This window comes from Motacilla alba, chromosome 1 (genome assembly GCF_015832195.1).
Source record: "Motacilla alba alba isolate MOTALB_02 chromosome 1, Motacilla_alba_V1.0_pri, whole genome shotgun sequence".
In the NCBI taxonomy this organism is placed as follows: domain Eukaryota; kingdom Metazoa; phylum Chordata; class Aves; order Passeriformes; family Motacillidae; genus Motacilla; species Motacilla alba.
This window is the reverse complement of record NC_052016.1, coordinates 87,016,917-87,037,745: the sequence shown is the minus strand read 5'-3', so window position 1 is coordinate 87,037,745 and position 20,829 is coordinate 87,016,917. Positions and strand designations below refer to the sequence as shown.

Below are 20,829 nucleotides of genomic sequence, written 5' to 3'. Positions count from 1 at the left end.
GTAAACATTAAGGAACCAGAGATCTGAATCTTACGAGGAGTGAAGAACCTGTCTAGTTTTAGCAGCCTGAACACTTGCACTTAATAACACGCACAAGTCTTTGCAGGATCAATAAATAGGTAAAATACAAAAAAGAAATAAACTTAATTATCAAGCAAGTCAAGGTGTAATTTTAAAGCTTCAAGATACTATGCCAAAGTATTCAAGAGTTGCTCATTCTTCTTTTGTCTTCAAATACTTATTTTGCAGCGTTGAAATATTCACTTAAGCTGTTGTAGCTTACAACACACACATATATGCAACAATGAGCATACAGCACCATTCACATATACAATTTTCCAAATATTGCTATTGGAAAAATAATCTGCATGCTGCATTCTCAATCCAATTACTCTGGATATTTTCCTAAAGCAAAACACATTAGCAAACATTTCTGAATAACTGCTCAGTGGATCTATTAGCAGACTTAGCTGGCTAAACTAAACTTAAAAAAAAAATTCTCTTCTGTAAAGGATGATAGAACCACAAAACAAAAAAACAAACAAAAAAATCAAATGAAAAATGCATTGGAGCTCTCAGTAAATATAACATTTCTGAGGCTAACCAGAAATAATGTCACTGCTCTATGAAGAAAGCTCTTACCTGACCCTGTAAGTTTTGAATGGTTATTGAACATCAGTGATAAAGGCAGGAGGAAAGCCACTTGACAGCATTTCTTTCGTAACAGGGCTTCCTAGAGTTTTTGTGGCAAGAAAACAAAGCATTTTACGAAATACCCTTGCTCCGGCCAAATAAAAGGTTGGGTATTTCTAAATGAGAAAAAGGTTCTCTGCTGAACCAAAAGGTTTAAAACAATGCTCCAAGAGCTCCTCACATAAGACAATTTCTGTCTTAGTGTTCGGAAAAAGCCCCCAGTCAACTGTACACAAGTTCAGCAAGACTACTAAAAATTCATTAGCACTTCAGAAGTTATGAACAATGCATGAGTTGCTTTAAAATCAGAATTTGTTTACAAACAAAAGATGTTAGATAAGAAATAGTACTTTACAACTTACACATATATTGGCCAAATTAAGCCTTATAGATAAAATACTGCAAGCTTTATAAGATCACAGAAGTAAAGGTTATGATTCCTTGATATGCGTAAGGAAAATGTAAACTGGAGTGCTATTAAGATATAACAGAGAAAACAGCTGCTATGTGAATGTATAAAACCATCAAATAAACCTCTTTGTAGTATCCAAAACCAAACTGTTAGATGAAAGAATAGTAATGACTTCAAAGTATTTGATATTATTTCATAACTATATAATGAAATAATAAATTATGTAATAAATATAATGAAGGCCAGCTTTAGCATAAAAGCAATATGGGCCAGAAATTGTACAAAGAACAATAATAGGGTATTGAGAAAAGGCAATGCATACTTTTAGGATACTGGGGAAAAGAAATCACTGTTAAGATACTTTATTCCCCAAGCTAATGGCCTGGAATACTACGTGTGCTAGAAGCCAGACCCATGAAAATGTTTGGATGTCCACCTCCTAACTAGCCATTGGCTATAAAGATGCGTATTTAGGACAGTAAAATGCTGAAATGATCGCTCAGAAGACATTTGTGGGGCTGAAGTATTTAAAAGCTAGAAGACACTCAAAAAAGTATGTTTGAATCCAGCAATACTACAAAATGCCTAATGAAACTTTTCCAGTATCCTAATGTTGTTACCTATGGAAACAGACTCATATAATCAATTAATTAATCATTTAAAGAGCTGATTAAAATATACCTACATTTAGCTATAGTTAAAATACTAGGTTAAACAATACAATCTCTAGGTAATGTACTCCAGCTGTTTATAAGAACACTGAAGTTGTAACGTTTACAGTTCCCAACAAACGAGCCTTTTCAGGTTCATATACATCTACAGTAATAAACCAGGCTTTCTTAGCTATGTTGGTTGATTTTTCTGTGCTCTATTAACTGCCCTATTAAAAATAAAAACTACATTAATTTTTAAAAAAATTACCCATTTTCATGGAAGCAAGGGGAGTTAAGGGAATCAAATATCCAGCAACACATTTTTGGCAGTGACTGAATAAAATCAGCTGGAAGAGACAGCTGCATCTAACAATACAAACAGTATCAGGAGAAACAATCAGTGTTAAAGATATTTAAAAGATAAGATGGAAAGGTATGGGTCTTTTACTTGTTTTTAAACTTATTTTCAAGTGTGACTTTTTGCTTTTCCCCCACAGCTAACAAAGGTTGAGGGGCATTACATTCTAGAGATTGGTCATTCCCAATAACAAAAACACAACATCCTACTACTCTCCTGTAGTCGTTACGTTTAAAACTGATGATTTTGGCCTACAAAATTTAAAGCTGTGTTCTAGGAAAATAAAGTGCTATCATAAACATGTTTGCACAATCTATCAAATACTTCCTGCATAAAGCTGTCCTCACTGGAGTTTATTTGAAATGCTTTTGTGTACACAGGGGACATAAATATTTTCTTTCGTGTTTAGTTTAAAATGAACCTTCAGATAATAGCTGAAAGTATGAACAAATGCACTTACTTTGATTACTTAATAATCAAAATTAAAGTTACTTCCCTACATACTTGCTACAATATGGTGACAAGCAGGTTACTTCAGTGACAAACAGACAATTCAAAGGAACTACCAAATGCCCTGTGGTGCCCAGGCGCTACATCTGCAGAGGAGAGATGAAACAAGGGACAGTACTTTATTTACTGAAGTTGAGAAGAAACACACAGAAAAGTGACGATGTTCTTGATTCCACTTTAGAAACAACCTAAAAGAAAGCATGGTTTCTCTTGGTTTTCAAAAATTTACTTAGCCTTTTAATTACTGACAGCTGCATGAACTTTATAGGAAGCTTAGAACTAAAACACACATAGAGCAATGCTTCTATCTTAAGTCATATATATAATTGAATGATCAGTGCAGTACTTGAATGCCTGATTTCCATCCTTTCTCACCCAGATATTTCATCTTTCGAGTGCCAATACTACACAGCCATATCTAATATCTACATAAAAGAAGAGCTCCACATTTTCATCTCCAACACACTGCTTCAGAATAAGCTGACTGTCTCTTGACAACTCTCCTTTGAAGGACATTCACATAAGGTCTATCCCCTATCTGACTTGGCTGCTCCACTTTCAATCTGTGCTTGTTTAGGATGGGCTAATGAATTTTCTTCACAGCAGCTGGTGTGGGGCTTTGTTTTTGATTTGTGCTGCAGTCTTGATAACTCAGAAATGTTTGAGCTGTTGCTGAGCAGTGCTTGCAGAGTCCAGAACTTTTCTGCATCTCATCCCACTGCACCAGTGAGAAGGCTGGTGGTGCACAAGGAGTTGGGAGCGGATACACTGGACAGCTGACTCCAGCTGACCAAAGGGATATCCCACACCGTATGGCACCATACTCAGCATATGAAGCTGGGTAAGAAGGAGAAAGGGGGGAGTTTTAGAGTAATGGTGTTTGTCTTCCCAAATAATGGTTGCATATGATGAAGCCTGGCTTTCCTGGAGATGGCTGAACACCTGCCAGTCCATGGGAAGTGGTGAATGAATTCCTTGTTTTGTTTTGCTTGTGTGGAACGCTTTTGTTTTACCGACTGTTTCTGCACCCTACAAGTAGCTCTGTAGGTCTCATAACAGTCAAACTCAGTAGTCTTGCTGAGTTTAGATTTCAACTTGAGTAATAAAGCTCAAGTAAGTATGAAAAAGAAGACAAACATACTACATAAACAGGATGGAAGTTATTTCCATATGAAATGCTACAAAAATCTAGAGAAGTTTTGATCTTTTAGTATCGCTTAAACAATACAGAAGAATCAATTTTCAGAGCAAAACTGGAATATACACTTTGACTGTCTTAATCATGGATTGTGAAAGAGAGAGGTTTCTAATCCATAGAACTCAAATCAGAGTTATTTATTCCAGGCCCAAAGCACACAGCTCAGCAATGCTATCTGTCCTGAAATAAAAGCTCAGCAATGTCTTGAAATAAAAGCCAAAGAGTGAAACTCCCAACAAAATGTTTATATCGACATTCTTCCACTGCAATTGCTCCCATCAGCTTTAAATAAATAAAGAACAGCAGACAGAAATAAACCATGGGTTACTAGGCTGGAGCAAAGTACTTCATTTACAAACAGACAGCAAGAAAATCATGTGCCAAACAATATGATTGAAGCACAAAATCTGCTACTGCATGATATTATCGTCAGTTAATGATTAGAGGAGGTATGCTGAAAAGATGTATGTGTACAAGGACATATACATTAAAGTGAGAAGGGTAAGCACCATCATGACCTTCCTGACCAGCCCACCACCTAACGCACAAGCTCTTCCAGGAAGTTTATCTACTGTCAAGGAAGTTAAATGCTTTATTTTGTGGGGTTTTTTTCTCCACTCTTGTAAGTTTTTCTTTTGTAACTATCTGAAGCACTTTGGTAATTTTACATAATTATCAACAAATACCCTGGTCATTCCATCTTCCACTAAAACACAGCCATATGTGACAGTTAAGTTCAGAAGCTAATTAACATCAGTAGCTCAAAAGTTAAAAATATAAAGCCATAACCTCTCTAAATTAAAAGCTACATAATTAATCACCTACAATGGATTTTTTTCCCCTTCTGGAATTGCTGTCTTGAATGAAGGAGAAAAAGAATTCAAGTCTTGGGATCAGGAACTCTAAAATGACAGGGAAGTCTGTGCTAATAAGTATGTAATTATTTCCAAGGGTTTCTTCCTTTACCTCTACAGACATTACTGACAGCAAAACACAAAACTTCTCTTGTCCACAGTGTGGAAGAAGCTACAGCATGCAGGACTGAACAGGGTGGGATGCTGCACACCTCTGTGTGTACAGCTACAAGAGCGCAGATATTAATCGAAAACATTCTCTGGAAAGTACAGAAAGAATCAATTCAATAAAGGAAGCAGCTTTTTTGTGGAAATCTGGTACTGTCTTACACCCTTCCCTTAACCTCTACATTCACTTGAACAGAGATGGGCTTACCACGGATTTGACAGGCTTGGCAAAATCTCTGTGGAAAAAGGTCATAAAGGAAGCACAATGTACAGGGGGACACGGAAAGTAGAAGGGAGGAATGTACAAGGCTGTGCACACAAAGGCAGTGCATAATTCCAGAAGAAACCATCAGAAAACCCAACATGCAAATAAAGAAAAACCTGCTCTGGTCTCTTACCTTGCTGTCAGAAAGATCAGTCCATTTTGTTGTTTCCCAGAATGTCTCTGTCAAAGCTTCTGAGCAGCTTTCATGATCCTCATCTTTGCCTTCTGCATCACTGGAAGCAGCCCCTTCTTGGGTCTGCAGATGAAGAAGTTGGTCAGCCAGCGCACTTCCCTTTCGACAAAGTGCATCCACTAAAGTACTTTTCTGCTTTTCCATTTCACTAGGGAGAAAAAAAAAACAAAACAGTATGAAAAATACTTAGACTCTTTTGTAGATACCTCCTTAAGAACAGAAACAGTGCTACCTCAGTTTAAGCTAAAAAGTTTACAGTCATTAGTACACACAAGGCTATTTACTATAAATTAAACTAACCATAAAAGATTACCCAAAGACATTATGCATTAAAGATAGTCAATCATTCTTCTAACTATGAAATGCCTTAGATGACTTAAGGCAAGGGCAACTCAGGATTCTAAAAGTAAGTCAGCATCTAGAAATACAGCTTTATAGTTCCTGGCATTATAAACAGAGAGTCGAATCCACTACTAACATAAGCAGATATAATTCTGCTGACTTCAAAGGAATTGCATCCATTTAAAGCACCATTGAATTTGGTGTTCAATTTCAGATGTTATATTCAAAACACATGACCTAATGGATCAACTTACCAAGAAATGCTTAGAATCAAGTTTATTATGTCAAGGCTTTGCTTTTATATCAGCAATTCTAGAATTACATACAAATCTGGATTCAGGATAGCTAGAACAGACGGACTAGCTTTACAACTGAAATCTGATATTTTATAGATAATCCACAAAGATGCATCTCCTATTTTAAGGGCCTAATATTCAGATCTGCTGTTCTGTTACTAAAACAGCACCATGCTACACACAGCAAAATCCATCACTTATTCTCCAGACTAAGGTGTCACCTTCAAAATACTATCTTCCTAAAGATATACATGCTGATAGTACAGAGGAACAATCTAAAACTAAAGAACAATGGGTCTCAAATACTCTGAAGCATGGCCATCATGCTTTTCGCAAACAAAATCTCTTGCAAGCAAGCAGTTACTCCTTTGGCTGATAAAAATTTTGTCCTCAAATACAGATGGGAAAGGTTGCAAAATATAAAGAAAAGGCAAGTAGCATTCAAATGCTTCTACTAATACTCCAGTGGTCCCTCTGAGCTTAGACTAAGCTTGATACAACTTAAAATCCCACTTTTCTGATACATTTAAATCCTGAAAGAACCCTTGTTTATTTTATTGAATAAATAAAAAAAATTGAAGTTTCAGTGTCCCTGCATTCTAGAGATGTAATAAGAGAACACAACAATTGTGTCATCATATTTTAAATTGCGTGTGCCACAAAAAAACAATCCAAGTTATGAAAAAGAAGTTGCAGTCATTCCATTTCTTACATGCAGAGACAAAGTACATAGACTACAGAAATAGGATGCAGGAAAATTATTTACTGGGTAGGTACTTTTTTATAGTAGTTGCATCAGGCCTGGGATCGGTCTTCATGGCAAAATATACTGCTAATGCTGTTTGATCAATATGAGAGATTACTGTATTTGCAGCTTCAACGATTTCATCAAGTCTTTTCATTCGTTCCTAAAAGAAGATTATAAAGATGTTCAGCACCATAAAATTCCTTCATTGTTAATTCTACTAACATTAGGGTGATTGCAAAGCTATGCAAAAATAACATTTGATCATTCAACATGTTCTTTTCTCCACTTCGTTCAAATTTTGCTAAAAACACCCTGGAAAGTCTTCAAGATTTCCTGCCTACTTAGTCCATCTCACTGAAAACAAATTGTGAAATACAGCTGGAGGTTGGAATATGCAAAATGCAGAGTTTATAGAAAGAAAATCACCTTTCAGTACAAATCAGTACTTTTGTAAAATATAGCAGTTACTCAATTCAGAAATAAATAAAAAATCAGAATGAAATGAAAAGAAAAATATTCAAGCTAGTGGCATATGCACAAAGGTGTTTGTTTTCAAGATGAAAAAAAACCACACACAAACTCTTCTGTTGACAGATCCCATTTTTGAGGACAATAATGGAAACTAGATTTAGCTGTGTCACTTTAGGGGGCTACTGTCCTCAGCTGTCTGAGTCATGCTGCCAGGATAAATTACCAGTCCAGAAGAGAAACAGAATAGTATGCATGTTTGTCTCAGTAGGCACAATTCAGAATAAAACTATTGTAGATTACATAAGTATGAAAACTTAAAATGTGTTTAACTGAACAAGGCATAACTTTATGAGCAAACACACTTTGGTTAGGCATAGTTTCTTTATTCTGCTGTGGAATTAAGTAAATCACAGTCAAGGGAGGTACCTCTCACTCTAATCAGAAATTTCTGCTTTTTAATACTGAGTATGGTCACATCAAGTTCAAATGTGCACAAAGAAAGACTTAGTTGTTTATGCTACATGGGTGTATTGAGACAAATCAAGTTTAAGAAGTGTTAAATAACCTTTTCAGAATCCAGCTGATGAAGTCTTGCAACATACAAAGGAAGATGATTAGGAAATGCTTCTTTCAACTCACTATACATGTCAGTGGTATCCAGCCTAGAAGAGAGGAGGATATAGCATGAAAGTACAGATTCTGAGTACTTTTGTGAACTTCAACCTGCTTCAAGCTTGTGTAGGAATGACAGCAGACATACTTGGTCATCCACTGTATTTTTAGGTCTCTTAAAGCTTCAGCAAATTCTTCTTTTGCATCTTTTTCTTTTTCCTGTTCTTTTTCTTTTTCTTTGCTGCCATTTTTACTCTTTGATGGTGATGGTATCAGATGATAATGAACAGTAAGGACATCCTGGAGGTGGGAAAAGAGAGACACACTCAGAGGGATACAGTACACTTTTTTTGATATCATATGAAAGCTAAATCACAGCCAGCGAGTACTCTGAACTACACATACAGTGAGCAAGTGTTCTGAGAGCAAAGATATTAGACAGTAAAAATTCAGGAACTGCTTAAAGTTTTTATTCTAAGCAATGCAAGGATGTAAATATTGAAACAGCACACTAGGTGTAAGAAATTAAAGCCTAAAATTTATATAATTTGACATTTTTACATTCACATAATTTTACATAATATTAGTTAGGGAATAAGGTAGGTGGTTTTCTGTTTGTTTGTTGATAAAAAAAGCAAATAACTTGGTTAAAAGGGTAAGGGAAAAAAGACAGAGATCCTATCCTACAAATCTGGCAATAAACAAATAAAGATGGCTGAATTCTAAAAAATAGTACCACTGTAGGATAAACATGAAATATGTCACAGGATATGTTTATTACTCCCAAGATACTATTTCTTCCATGTGCATACAGAATTAGCTGATGTATCCAAAGTCAACTGATTTCCAATTTGCTGCTCCAGACTTTCCACTTTCACCTGTATCTTAGTTCTAATTAAGTAGACACAACAGCAAGATTTTTTTTTAAACCTTAAATGGTAGCAAAGAAATATGACTATAGCTTGAGTTCATGGTACACTAGTTAATAACCACAAAAGAAAACCAGTTACAGCCACTTAAAAGGAAAATCCTAACTAAGACCATGTTCTTGAAGTCCATTTCCTGACAACTTACATATAAGTTTGCTAATAAGGCAGCATTAGATTCCATTCACTGCTTCTAAAACATCAAACTGCTGGGTGAGGCCATTTGTTCGTTTTGGTTTTAATGATGCAATCTTTACACAAGCCTCTCCCTGAACAGTGAAGACACATGTCCCATTACTTTAAGTACAGGATACTTCACAGAAAAGATCATGTAAGTTTAAATCCTCCAGATACAACTGCTCTGTTGCAACATGGTGCAAAATACTGAGTTGCATGCTCAATTACTGTGGCAATTTAATTATTCTTACCAATTATTCCAGAATACATTTGTGGGAATGCTTCCCATAAACCAGGTCAGTGTTGTCTAGTAAAACGAACCTTTGTGTACAAGATGGAGTTAAAGTTACTTACACAGCAAGTAAAATGGTGACAGAATTGGACTTCAACACTACACTTCTGAAACATTAAAAAACCATGCTGCAGAAAAATTTTATTTGAACTTACACTTTAAACAGACCAGCATCTTGCTGTGGGTTACTGAACACAATATTGGTACAAGTGACTTCAATAGTCCCTTAAAAAAAAACATTTCCAGCTACTTAATATGAAATCACAGAATCACAACATAGACATTTAAATATTTTTTTTTTGAAAACTAGTTCAGATAACTAATCTGCATTCAAGTGTATCTTTCACAGGAACTATCCTGTACATATGCACTACAAGTATGAAGTGCACAACCAGTCAATACACCTAAATGAGCCTCCAGCAAGACCTAGGCCAGAGCATGACATAAATAGGTCATGGAAATAAGTACATACAGGAAAATACAGAGGTCAGGAACATGGTGTGGGGCTCACTAAGGTAATCAGAACAGTAGAAAGCAACAATATAGTTCACTAAAGCAAACCAAACATTTTAAGAAGTCTAAGAAGCAAGTTCAGCACAAAAATCTTAATTTACAGTATCTTCTAAAAGATGTCCTCTATCAAGACTAGTATTTTCCTAAGAAAGAAACCTGCCTAAGAAATATTCTTTCAAGAGTTGTGGACTTTTTCATTTCACTTGGCAGCATATTTTTTGAGTTATATATGGAGATGACCTCTGCATTTTCAAGCCTTGTCTATATGAGAAGGCTCTACAACTCTGGCTTGTTTCAAACCAAATATAATTGGATTAACAAAATCTCTCTCACGTGGATGGAACACTTGCATTTTGAGAAACTAACCCTATGTAGCTAAACCAACAACAGTAAAATGTCATCTCCCCATTCTCTCACACAGATACTTTGGGTCTCATGAGGTTTGCAATCCTTACAAGCTATGACTACTGAAAGGAAAACAATGAGCTTCAGACCCAAGCACCCTCCTCTCAAAAGAGCTTACAGAGCAGACTTCTCTACAGTCCTCAAAATTGTTTCATGAGATAAATAAAATTTAGGTTATTATCACATTTAACTATTACAGGGCATTAAGAGGGACTGAAGGCTTCTTTATTTATTTTATCTGCAAACACTAGGATCACTTATAACACTTGGCAACTCCCTAGGTACCCAAAGATCTCAGAATAGCACTGTCATTGCCATTACAGAAACATTCATCATTAACGAGTAAGGAGAACAAAGGCAGCTCTTTACAATTCAACACTCCAATCTGTTTTCTTACTCAAATTTCTCTGACAGGAACAGAATTCCTAGAGTAGTGTACTGGATTTCATTTTATAGGTACACCTATAAAAAGATAGAGAGCTATAGACAGGGAAAGACAGCAAGTGAGCATATTATCCACTGAAAAAAATTAAGGAAACTTTCAAATTTATCCTCTAAAAAGTTATGCAGCATTGAGAAATTGGGATGCATACAGGATAGGCACTTCGGTCAGTGTACTCTGAGGAGTCTCGTATGCCTCACTGGGTTTACTTTTAACTGAACTACAAACTACACACATAAACAAGCAAAGTGCCATCAAAACAGTCACCTCATAAAGAGCTTAATTAACAGCTAATTTGGCTTCAAGATTTCAATTTAGATTTCTGTCTGGTGTTTTAACACCTAGTAGTTTATATGCAAAACACATATAAAACTATTGTTATTTGCACTTCAAAGCATTCAAAGAAAAGCTAACCACAGGGAAAAAAGCTCCCTCTAGGAACAAATCCCAGGTCTCATTTTCCATTTAACAAGTATCTTCAAATTAATGCCTATTTGCACATACAGATGAATATATATATGGAATTTGAATCTGTTTTAAGATGCATGCAATTTGTGCAGTTCTGCTTATCTTTATGGCAACTGTCATTTAATGGAAAATTATTTAAGCTTCTTGGAGTCACCAGGCAGGCTTACATAAAATTGTATCAGACACACACTTCATCCTATTTTTGAATGCCTCATGGTTAAACAGGGATAGTACCTTAATGCTCAAAGGAAGTCACCATTTACATCTGACTTCACAGTGGTATTTATTAGTCTTCCACTAGTATTTATCAATATTTGTGTAATGCATTTCTTGCTTTAAACTGGAAGAAAGGATAGCAGAATAGGGAAAAAGGTGTAGAAACTTTGGCTAATCTCTTGGCTAATTGTTACATATTGCTGTTCAAAAGCTGCATTATGTAAACCAACCAAAAAATCATTCTTACAGAACCAAAAAAGTCAATTATATGCTTTTCATTATAACTATATTCTGGATAAAGCTTGAGACAAGGGGAAAAAGTTAGCAGATTGTAACTGTGTTACAAATGAAAACAAAACCACCTGCTTATTATGTGGCAAGAACTCCTTGACATTTTTGTACAGTATAAAAGAATTAACTATCTTTGGAAACCTAGGCTGCTATTTCCTGGCATAACCACAAACTGCTTTTATGCAAAACAGGGATGCAGTCAGGTGGACTGAAACCTGCTGAACATCCAGGCCCAGAGGATGGTCAGTGACACACAGTTGGAGGTCAGTAATTAATCGTGTGCCCCAGGGGTCAATTCTGGATTGAACTCTCTCTGATGTCATCATTAGTTACCTGGATGATGGAGGCAGAAGGCACCCTCAGCACATTTGCTAGTGACACCAAAGTGGGAGGAGTGGCTGAGATGCCAGGGAGTCTGCTGCCATCCAGAGGGACCTCAAAAGGCTGCAGAAATGGACTCAACAGAAGCCTCATGAAGTTCAACACAGAGAAGAGCAAGAACCGGAAAATAATAAATCCAGGCACACTGCATGCTGGGGGCCATCCAGTAGGAAAGCAGCTTGGCATCCTGGTGGACACCAGGTTGAAAATGAATCAGCAGTGTGCCCTTGCGACAAAGAGAGCTGCTAATGTTACAAGAGGGCCTGGATCTATCTTTGAAAAATATGAAAAATCTACACATACTTCTTTGACTGACTCTATCACTGAAGAAATATATAAACAAGTTTTCTGTGCTGGAAAACATCTTAACTGCATGTAAACTTACGACAGGGCAGGGTGAATGCCAACATTTTTAAACTAGGAAGGCCTTTGAGTTGCATTCTCAGCAAAATACATTAATTATTGGAGCTCTTCTAGAACAATGTCCTGAACTACACTGTGTTTTATTGCACAGAATATGCTGAGTTGGAAGGGACTGAAGGATTATCAAGTACAGCTTCTGGCCCTGCACAGCACTATCCCCAAGAGTCACACCATGTGCCCAAGAGTATTGTCCAAATGCTTCCTGAACTCTGTCAGGTTGATGCTGTGACTTCTCTGGGGAGCCTGTTCCAATGCCCAACCACCCTGTGGGTGAAGAATCTTCATCTAATATCCAACCTAAACCTCCCCTGACACAACTTCAGGTCACTTCAGGTCCTGTCACTGGTCACCATAGAGAAGAGGCCAGTGCCTGTGGCTCCACTTCCCCTCATGAGGAAGTTGCAGACCACAATGAGGTCTCCTCTCAGTCTCCTCCACGCTGAACAGTCCAAGCGGCCTCAGCCACTCCTCATATGGCTTCCCCTCAAGGCCCTTCACGATCCTTGTTACCCTCCTCTGGACACTCTCTAATAGTTTCATATCTTTATGATATTGGGACACCCAAAACTGCACACAATATTCAATATTGAGGCCACCCAGGTGCAGAGCAGAGGGGGACAATCCCACTAGTGCTGCTGCGCCTGATGTTCCCTAGGACACGCTTGGCGCTCCTGGCTGCCAGGGCACTGCTGGCTCATGTTCAATTCACCATCAACCAGGACGCCCAGGTCCCTTTCCATGGCACTGCTTTCCAGCCTCTCATTCCCCAGTCGGTACCATACACCCAGGGTTGCCCCAGCCCAGGTGCAGAATCCAGCACTTTCCCTTCCTGAATTTCATATGGGTTGTGATTGCCCAGCCCCCTATTTTGTCAAGGTCTCTCTGCAGGCCCTCCCTGCCTCCAAGGGAGACAACAGCTCCACCCAATCTAGTATTGTCTGCGGACTGGCTCAGTATCCCTTCCAGTCCTGTGCCCAAGTCATTATGAAGATACTGAAGAGCACAGCGCTGAAGATGGAGCCCTGAAGAAATCCACTCGTTTATCTGTTGCTAGTACACCAATGAGTAATAGATGGAAGTAACAAAAAGCGCCGCTTTTATTTTGGCTTGGGTGGTTTTAGGGCTCAGATCTGAAAACAAATCTCTGTTCTAAAACCAAAGAGAAAAAAAAATAAACAAACCAAAAAAACCCTTCAAAAACCCACAACCTCTGGAATCTGTTTAATAGGTTTTGTTACTCAAATTGTATTATTATTATATTTAATCCCCTTGTTAGAGATTCATTTAGTAAAGACCTAATATCCTATTTACTAGGAAGTCATGCATTCACATGGGATTTTAAATTATCTTTCTGAAAGCGATCTGCATGATTTTCAGGTACGAAAATAAAACTCAGCAACATATACTAAAATCCTTCTTGGAAAGCCTAATCTTATTTCTTCTTGGTTATTACACCAAGACAAGAGTAAGTTAGCAGGTTCAGGTTCCAGCTTACTATTCACAAAATAATGGAGTATGACTATAAACTATATTATTCATGGTTCTCAACAAGAATCCTGGCTAATCTGCATGTCACTCCAGAACAAAGTACCTTGAAATCCACAGAAAGTAAATACCTTTACAACTTAAGAACAAGAAAAAACCCAGTAACCTTATCTAGGTAGTTTAGTGAAATATATTTTTGCATTTTTTTTCAACAAACTGTTTTACACTGACTGCTGGTAAAATATTGTATTACCTGATATGAAAATACAAGAAAGCACAATATTAAACACTAATACTAAATTATTATACTAAAAGTCATCCCCTTTCTAAACTACCTGATACATGCTCCAAAATTCATTCTGTGAATACTACTACCTGCTACGTGACTATATAAACTCTGGCTTCCTTGTATGTTTTTTATGACTGTAAAGAAGACAACTCTCAATTTAGTAGACTGGGAATACAGTTAGATATTCAATTATTCAATTCAAAGTGTTAGGTTCTTATTTGATTCTCAATCTGCAGAATAGGCAGAAACACTTGCCACAAAAAAATCTTGACCACAAACACCGAACATTGCTGGGTATTTAAGAACAAGAAAAATTGCAGACCACTAACAATACATGCATTTTTACAGCACTTATTGCAGAAGTATACAGATGCTCACGTGCCTCACAGCTATGTGTTACAGTAGTGTTTTGTCATTCTACCAGTAAACATATTTAAGGTGTTGAAGTAAATAACTCAGGTCTAAGCAGGTAGATGAAGGAGACAAATTAAAAACCAAGACTGGTAGACAAATTCTTTAAGTCATATGCAAAAAGACTTCAGTATATCTTTTTCAAAAACTAACATTCAGTACCTTTTTAAATTTTCCTTGTCGCTTTGCTGCAGACTGCCCCTGGGAGTTAGAATAACATACTGTAAGAAAACATGCACACACCACACAGGATGGAGACACCTTCTCTGTACAATTATAGTTATACTTCCAACCTACAGATTTCCAACTTTTAGAGAGTCACATGTATGACCAAACATGCTCTTAAAGCATGCTCTTTCAGGTTTTTAGAATTAATAAACCAATGGATCACTGTATATACAATCCATTACTCCTGCAATATAAGCAAGTGTTGTTAACCACTTAGCTTCAATTAATAAATTACAGAAATTCAGCCTCAGAATTTTAGATTTTTGACTGTTTAGTGGCATTGTTCTCTTTCACAATAAATACAGAGAAATTAGATACATTTTCCCTTACCTTGCATCCACCCACTGACTTAGAGACAACTTTGCTGCCTAGTCCTCCTTTTTTGTCTCCTGGTACGTATTGAGGTTCACCAAAGGCAGCAGAAAGTATAGATGCTATTTGATACCATCCTTTTTCCATTGAAATATGACTATAGCATTAATGCCTTTGGCTATCACATGAGGAACACCTCAGCTAGAATTCCTTTCTGTGTAAGGTCTTCAGTATTCTCCAGCATATGAAATTTGACAGGCTGTATTTATCTATCTGCTGCTTCCTATTCCAGAAACCACTGTATACAGTCACTTAGTCTGGTTTTAAAATAAAACATGCAAGATTGCAACCAATAGTTCAAGGAAGTGCACGATTCTAGCTAGGCAAACTAAATTATCATGGATTTCATAAAAGCACACTTGCAACCTCGCAGGTATCACGAAGAAATATTAAACTAGGTATTTTAGAGCTCCTAGTTACTGGGTTTTTCCTCACTGATAAAGAAATTCTCCTGATACATTCTCACCTGCAGTTACATGCAATCTGTCCCAAAAGTACAACTATTCAGATTGAATTAACTAAACTTTTATGCTTAACAATATCTAAAGGTATATGCCAACCTACTCTCAGAAACTTATTTTCTTTGAAGACATACTCTAGTTTTATACATGTTGTTCAGCCATATCTAGTGGTACTATGCACATAGATCAACTACCTCTGAGTACTAACAATCATCAGGATTGACTAAAATTTAGTCTCAGGCTTACCATCTGTTTAAAAACAGCTAAGGGAATCTTATAAACACTGTAGCACCAGATACAGAGAAAAGTGACAGTTACTGTAATCACTGTTGCATTATAGAGTCATACAAGTTAAAAGTTTTTCACAGGATGCTGTGTTAAGAACAAAAAAAGATCCTTCATCTTTTTTTGCCTGCCTCACACACAGATCTTATACCATTCTGTTGAAGCATTCAATCATACTAGTGGTTGACAACAACAATGTGTAGCAGGTAAGAAAATCTGTTTAGTATTTGAGTCAGCAACATTCCTACTACTTGGTAACAGTAACATATATGTGTTTAGAAAGCATGTGTTTCTGCTGAATATTGCATGCATGCAACGAAAAGAGTATTACAGAACCAACATGCACATAACACTATATGCATGTATTTTTCATTCAAAAATTACATTAAGCTAGGGAGTTACACAAGGTCAATTTTAAAGCATCCACACCAACAAGAAAGCAGTTGCTTCTAGAAATAAAAGATTTTAGAGCTAAAGAATTACAACTCAAAATTTAGAAAATGCACTTAAATTTGAAATTAGAAGATGAAAACAATAATACAACTACTTAGAAGTTATGCTGACTTTATAATGAAACAACTGCTTCTAAAACGTATTATGTTACCAAACCTAATGCTCTTTAAAGTACTAATCCATACATTACAGCCCTTCCTGGCATGCAATTTGCTTGCTAGAAAAAAATTCAGAAAAAAACCCCGTCATCCATTCCATATACTCACAGCTTTCTTTCCAAGTTCTGTTTTAGACAGAGTAAGACTTCCTGCAAGATAACATCCTGGTCCTGCTCCTTTAGGTATTCTGTTCGAAGAAAGTAAGTTCAGTAAGTTCAGGTTCACTAAGGTTCCATGGAAACTACAATAAAGATGCCAAACAGGGAAAGAGCAACACGAGGAATAAGCAAGTCTGGAAAGGCAGACAGTATAAAAGTATCATTTTAGTGAGGTGCAGAGGCAACTGCCTGGACCCAGATGAGAAAAACAACACTTTGTAACTTACTTGTCATCAGGCAGGGATGTAACAAAGAATGGCTGACTGTGTTTCGGTGGTAATGTCAAACTGTTGGATTTCTTCTTCCCTAAGAGAGCAAGGCTATGGTTTTCATAAATATCTAAGCTCAAGGTACTAGACAGCCTATGAGAAACAATAAATGGCAGGTCTTTGATGCGATCCAGCTCACTGTTCTGCTCGTGACGAATTTGTAATCGAATAGTGTAATCTCCTTTTTCCAGTTTCACGGAATACTGGAAGAAAGAAGATCTCATAAATGCCAAGATTCAACATTTTACCATTCATAAAAAAAGCCTCCAAACCCCAGAAACAAGAGTGTCATGTTTTGAAAGCATTCTTTAATTTTTATCAACCTGACAGGGCAACACATGGCTGTTTTGAGCAACAGTATGCTAAGTCTCCTTTCTGACAAAGCTGCAGTAAAACAGAAAGCAGCCCCAAGTAGAAAGGAACAACAACTCAGAACTATGCTGCTCCTAGAATCTCCCTCTCCTGGGCTAGGGAGTCATGCTTCCTATTGGTATTTCTTCCTGGATTAAATCATTTAGTATTGTTTTAGAATTGTCCTGTGATGCACAACACCAGAGATTTACAGCATGATAGTCCACCAGGTCTAAGTAACAAAGCACTAGGGTGATGTTTAGATTTTATAGTATCTTAAAAAGGCAGGTTATAGAATAGAAGCTAACACAATGCAATTTCTGAAAATAATTTATAAACTGTAAGCATGTCTCTTGAAACTATCTTGTGTACATTTCCAGAATAATCAATCAAAATTACCATTAAATTGATGGTGTTCAACTGTGATTTTATATTGGTAAAATGTAGTTTCAAACCAAAAATTGTGAATAATGTTTATTTTATGAATTTTTTTTTCCTTTTTTTATTTTTTTTTATTTCTCCCTACTTCCCCCATGATCCAGGCACGCAGTCTGTTAAGGCAGAAAGAGGTTCCCGCAGAGGGCAGAGTATCTACAAGTGTTGTGCTAAAAACTTCTCTTTCAAAGATGGCAACAGGAAGCAAACAAAGCTGAAGCATTAAAAAGGCTGTTTGAAGATATCAACAGCACTGAAGACAGCGCTCATGAATACAGAAGCCCCTGCTCTATCAGCACGCAAGTCAGACCTTTCCACTTTGCATAGAAAAGTTTGAGGTATTGTCTTTCTAAAAAAAACAAAACAAAGAACATGATTTTGAACTCATTTCTTGAAAAGTACCAGACAAAATCTCAAGAAATGAGACGTTAACAGCTTTTCCTCTTTCTCCTTCCTCAGGAGAGAGAAAAAAAAAATCATGTTCTATTTCATGGTCACATATATTTTTTTTTTATTACAAATACATCACCATTTAACCCTGTATGCCTTCTTGTGAATATATAAGAACATTAAAATTATGCATCCGGAAATGTAAAGAGCTAACAGGAGGCCTGGGACATAAAAAAAAAAAAGAGAACATTTTCACAGTCTTCAGTGAAAAGAAGGTAAAATAAATACATTACTCTGTACCTGGTGTGGATAGGCATCTCCTGAACCCATTTGTCTTTTGTTCTGGTCAAAAATAATCCAGAGCTGACTATCAAATTCAGATTCATACAGCAATTCACAAAGAAGTGGACAGCTTGGAGTTACTTCTCCACTCTTAGGCTATTAAAAGAAAGATAAAAGCATTTAATCTACTACAGAATAAAACAAATACAATCCTTACATACATATTCAAAAGGATAACTGAACTGCAGCATGTTTCAAACAACAGTAGCTTTTAAAGTTGACCAAATCAGAATTTTGACTGTAGGGAGTCTAGAGTGTGATTCTAGACCTCCTTTCTGAGAGAAAGCTAGTTAAAATTAAGACTTGGTTAAAGAAAACATGATATGTTTATTAATACCAACTAACGTAACCCTTACCTGATGGAAGTTATAGGTCAAAATCATCTCATACAGTTGACGATTATTTGGTAAAATATCTCTGGATCCCAAAGGTTTTATTTTTGCACTCACTGGTCTGCAGTTAAACAACAAAAGGTTCTCTTGAGAAACATGTATCCTTTATGAAAATTTGTCTTGCTTAAGTAGAAGCATGTTCTGAGATACAACTGAATTCAGCACATGCCATAACATCTCATATATTGTAACTATCCAAGCAGCATAAATTCCTCAGTTAAAATTAATGTCAGTCCAAAAACAAGGTTTAGTGACACTACAGACACTGCCAAAAAAAAAAAAAAAAAAGAAAACAATGTAGTAGGCATGTCCAAATGCTCAAATTTAAAGGCCATTAAGTTTAAGGGAAAAAAATCCGGTTACATTTCGAGTATCCATGCTGAAATCAACACTTGTCTTTGTAACTGACTAACGGCACTGCAATTAGAAGACAGAACAATTGATAATTCCTTTTTATAGAAGGTTGTGTCTTCAGAGAATGTAAGAAGCCTTACAGTAAACTGAGTAGTAACACAGAAGAATGTACACTACAGAGTCTGTATGTTAAGTCAGACACACTTGGGAAAAGCAGTCAAAATTCAGGGCAGCCAAACAGTTTAGACCCTAAACATCAAAAAATGCAAACAAAATAATAATAATATAGGAAAAATCTAAGCTTCAGAGATAAAGAATAGCAGAATCAGGGTGGTCGGGCATCATTTAAGTTTACCTTTCATTTATTAAATCAGATAACCTTTAACTACATGATCAGAATTTGTCTCTAGAGCTGTCTCTGCCAGCTCTTTCATCGTCAAGGGTACAAACTAGTCACCCAGTAAGATTTGGGTGCTGGGTCAGACCACAAGTCTGTTTAACCCAGGTTTCCTAGTCTGGCAGACACTGGATAAACTACTGACAGAAGTCTTAAGAACTGAGTAATCCCACATATGACATGATATGTCTCCGTAACATCCACCCTGCCTCCAAGCATTTGAAACAAGAGACAGAATGAAAAGCCATTCAGTAATTCTCTCCCTGTCTCATGACTCATTAGTTCATTCAAGAGACACTATTCCTGCCTTAATTTAAACATTAATTTAAACTGCAGTTCATTTATTGTCAGATGATTTAGTAAAGAGCATGGCCATTTTTCCAACCAAGAAAGAGGCAAATATTAAGGGACTGCTTTATTACCTCATTTACAGCACACCAAATGGATCATTTCTGAATCTAACAAAACGTGATGCTCATTAAACTCCTGGCAATTCCAATTAGTCAATTCCAGTTACAAGTACCCAAAAGCCCCAGACAGAGCCCAAAGTCTCCAATCACAGGCCCAAATAATGGAAAACTCTGGATTACTGACCATTGTGAAATTGTCCCATATCTCGAAAGTACCACTTGAACCACGTGGCATTTCTTTATCCCTCTGAAGAGACCAGCTTTAATCACTGCTGCACTGTCTAGAAATTTTCCAGAAAGGTTCTCTCCCTAAATCAGCACATGTTAAACTAACAAGGTAAACACAGCTTTTCCCCAAAAATTCTGCACCAGATTCTACAAAAACAGTTTAAATCAAGCAAGAGAGAGAGGACGGTTTCCCAGGCCAAAATTTGGCAGAATCCTGAGCAGCTCTTTAGGAAAAAAAAAAAAACCCAACCAAACAAAAACCAACGAAGCTAAAAACCCCCAACAAAACAAAACGAGAAAAAACAAACCAACAAACAGTAGCACATAATAAATCCAATACCTCTACAAATTTTTTCTTTAGATATTAAAGTACCTTTTACCTCTAGGTAAAGTACCTTTCACCTCTAAGTAAGTCTGGAAGCAGGGGAGTATTTTTGTAAATTTTTCTTCTTTCAAATTAGCTTAAGGAAAGTAATTTGTCTTGAAAAAGTCACCACAAAGAAGAGAATGCTGACAAATTATTTGATGCTTCCAAAGCTACTTTGAATTTGACAAGAATACCTTTGTAATCCTGAATTTCACTGCTAACATGTTACTGTTTTAACTCTACATATGAGCAGTTTTCCCAGTCTCCCAAAACAGTTGCCCAGAAAC

At 36.6% G+C, this 20,829-nt stretch overlaps 1 protein-coding gene across 2 annotated transcripts in view; it reads right to left on the bottom strand.

Annotated features, from left to right (window-relative positions):
• Positions 1 to 20,829, bottom strand: part of TPP2 (tripeptidyl peptidase 2) — a 52,791-nt gene that overhangs the window by 4,982 nt on the left and 26,980 nt on the right. The window contains exons 20-28 of one of the 2 annotated variants that reach the window (XM_038132768.1): positions 18,751 to 18,847; positions 18,353 to 18,490; positions 16,835 to 17,079; positions 16,558 to 16,636; positions 14,655 to 14,693; positions 7,922 to 8,073; positions 7,727 to 7,823; positions 6,720 to 6,850; positions 5,245 to 5,452 (exon numbers count right to left, since the gene is read on the bottom strand). In XM_038132768.1, the coding sequence (XP_037988696.1) occupies positions 5,245 to 5,452; positions 6,720 to 6,850; positions 7,727 to 7,823; positions 7,922 to 8,073; positions 14,655 to 14,693; positions 16,558 to 16,636; positions 16,835 to 17,079; positions 18,353 to 18,490; positions 18,751 to 18,847 (1,186 nt within the window). The remainder of the gene's footprint in view (positions 1 to 5,244; positions 5,453 to 6,719; positions 6,851 to 7,726; positions 7,824 to 7,921; positions 8,074 to 14,654; positions 14,694 to 16,557; positions 16,637 to 16,834; positions 17,080 to 18,352; positions 18,491 to 18,750; positions 18,848 to 20,829) is intronic. The other variant, XM_038132775.1, reaches the window with a different exon arrangement.